This window comes from Tachysurus vachellii, chromosome 12, assembly GCF_030014155.1.
Source record: "Tachysurus vachellii isolate PV-2020 chromosome 12, HZAU_Pvac_v1, whole genome shotgun sequence".
NCBI lineage: Eukaryota > Metazoa > Chordata > Actinopteri > Siluriformes > Bagridae > Tachysurus > Tachysurus vachellii.
In genome coordinates, this window is record NC_083471.1 from 25,977,962 (window position 1) to 25,980,461 (window position 2,500).

Sequence of the window (2,500 nt, forward strand, 5' to 3'; positions counted from 1 at the left end):
ATACAGTAAATACATTCAGGGACGGTTCTAGACCTTTTTTAGGGTGGCTTCAGCCCCCTGTATGTGATCTCAGACACCCTAAAACTATACGTAGAATTTTCTTTCTTTGTACAAACAAAATATTAATGCAAACAATCCATTCAATACTAAATGAAAATAACATTTATTGATTTGGTCTTTGTCTTGTGAATATTTATTTATTAATGACTGCATTCATTAGACATACTGTTTGTAGAGAATGCACACACACATGAACTGATCTGATTCAAGACTGACATCATTACATCATGCATAAAATTTCGGTGTCCACTTTTGCCATTTTAAATAATACCATAACTTTTGGCTTACTATGTAGTCATATAATATATAATATAAAACTCTTCTTGTTTTAAATTCTCACTGAGGGCTAAAACACCCTAAAGAGGAGACCCTAGAACCGCCCCTGAATACATTTATACAGCCCTTTAGGTCTCTGCACATGACATGAGTTATTTTCTCTCTCAGACACCACACACACACTCAGTCACTTACAGCTGTTTGCCGGGGTTCAATGATCCGGCGTCGATCTCGAGGTCGAAGTTTGTGCGAATGTCATCAAGAGCTCCGTCGTCTCCAAACGCTCCCCACTCCATGTTCACACACATGCGGCCCTCGTCTCCCTCCACCAGCTCCAGGTTCCTCATCTCCTCCATGTAGCATGCGTTCGTACCCGTACCTACACACACACACACACACACACACACACACACCATTGCAAAAAAGGGTACAATAGAAAAAGTAACGCACAACTCTTTCAAAAAACAATTAAAGAAATTTGAAGTAATGAACTGAGAAAGAGAGAAGTGAGAAGAAGAAGGAGAGAGAGAGAAAGAAAGAGAGAGAGAGAGAGAGAGAGAGAGAGAGAGAGAGAGATGAACTGAGAAAGAGAAGTGAGAAGAAGAGAGAGAGAGAGAGAGATGAACTGAGAAAGAGAAGTGAGAAGAAGAGAGAGAGAGAGAGAGAGAGAGAGAGAGAGAGAGAGAGAGAGAGGTGAGGTGAGAGAGAAAGAGAGAGAGAGACAGAGAGAGAGAGGTGAGAGAGATGAGGTGAGAGTGTGAGAGGTGGCTCACCCACGATAAGGCCGATCTCACAGTGGTGGTCGTCGAAGCCGCAGGTCATCATGGTGCCCACAGTGTCATTGATCACAGCAACAATGTCAATGTCGAAGTCCTAACAGGAGGACAGGAGACAGCTTTGAAATTCAACAACAACAACGTTTTCATTTCTTTTTTGAAATAATGAAAGACTGTGACGAGTCGAGGGGGGCACGTTGGCTTAGTGGTTATCACGTTCGCCTCACACCTCCAGGGTTGGGGGTTCGATTCCCGCCTCCACCTTGTGTGTGTGGAGTTTGCATGTTCTCCCCGTGCCTCGGGGGTTTCCTCCGGGTACTCCGGTTTCCTCCCCGGTCCAAAGACATGCATGGTAGGTTGATTGGCATCTCTGGAAAATTGTCCGTAGTGTGTGATTGTGTGAGTGAATGAGTGTGTGTGTGTGTGCCCTGTGATGGGTTGGCACTCCGTCCAGGGTGTATCCTGCCTTGATGCCCGATGACGCCTGAGATAGGCACAGGCTCCCCGTGACCCGAGGTAGTTCGGATAAGTGGTAGAAGATGAGTGAGAGAGTGAGTGAGTGAGTGTGACGAGTCGTTCACATACATTCACATCTCCACCCTCTTCACCTTCACTCTTCACCTTCACTCCACCAACACTGACACTTTCATCACCTCCTGTTGCTGTAAATCAACAGCTAACTGAACTCCTGGTCATCAGGTGCTTCATCCCCAGGTCAGGATCTTACAGCATCCCTCATTATGATCTGATCTCCCCTTCAGTCACAGCTACAACCTTGTGCTACAACCTTGTGCTACAACCTTGTGCTACAACCTTGTGCTACAACCTTGTGCTACAACCTTGTGCTAACCCTGAACAGTCACCTGTCCTGTTCCTCACATGCTGCTAATGTGACACGCTAATGTCGCTTTATTCTCTACAACATCAGGACCATTTGTACCTAGAGACACTGCACTGCAGTAAAGGGGCGTGGCTTGTTTTCTGTGTATATCAAGTGCAGTAAAGGGGGCGTGTCTTGTCTCCTGTGTATGTCAGTCACAGTAAAGGGGCGTGTCTTGTCTCCTGTGTATGTCAGTCACAGTAAAGGGGCGTGTCTTGTCTCCTGTGTATGTCAGTCACAGAAAAGGGGGCGTGTCTTGTCTCCTGTGTATGTCAGTCACAGAAAAGGGGGCGTGTCTTGTCTCCTGTGTATGTCAGTCACAGTAAAGGTGGCGTGTCTTGTCTCCTGTGTATCAGTCAGAGTAAAGTCTTGTCTCCTGTGTATGTCAGTCACAGAAAAGGGGGCGTGTCTTGTCTCCTGTGTATGTCAGTCACAGAAAAGGGGGCGTGTCTTGTCTCCTGTGTATGTCAGTCACAGAAAAGGGGGCGTGTCTTGTCTCCTGTGTATC

General features: G+C 46.2%; 1 protein-coding gene across 1 annotated transcript in view; it reads right to left on the bottom strand.

The window, feature by feature from the left end:
- Positions 1-2,500, bottom strand: part of hk2 (hexokinase 2) — a 42,202-nt gene that overhangs the window by 24,380 nt on the left and 15,322 nt on the right. Inside the window, exons 6-7 of the mRNA XM_060882711.1 lie at positions 1,110-1,209; positions 532-715 (exon numbers count right to left, since the gene is read on the bottom strand). Of these exons, the coding sequence (XP_060738694.1) occupies positions 532-715; positions 1,110-1,209 (284 nt within the window). The remainder of the gene's footprint in view (positions 1-531; positions 716-1,109; positions 1,210-2,500) is intronic.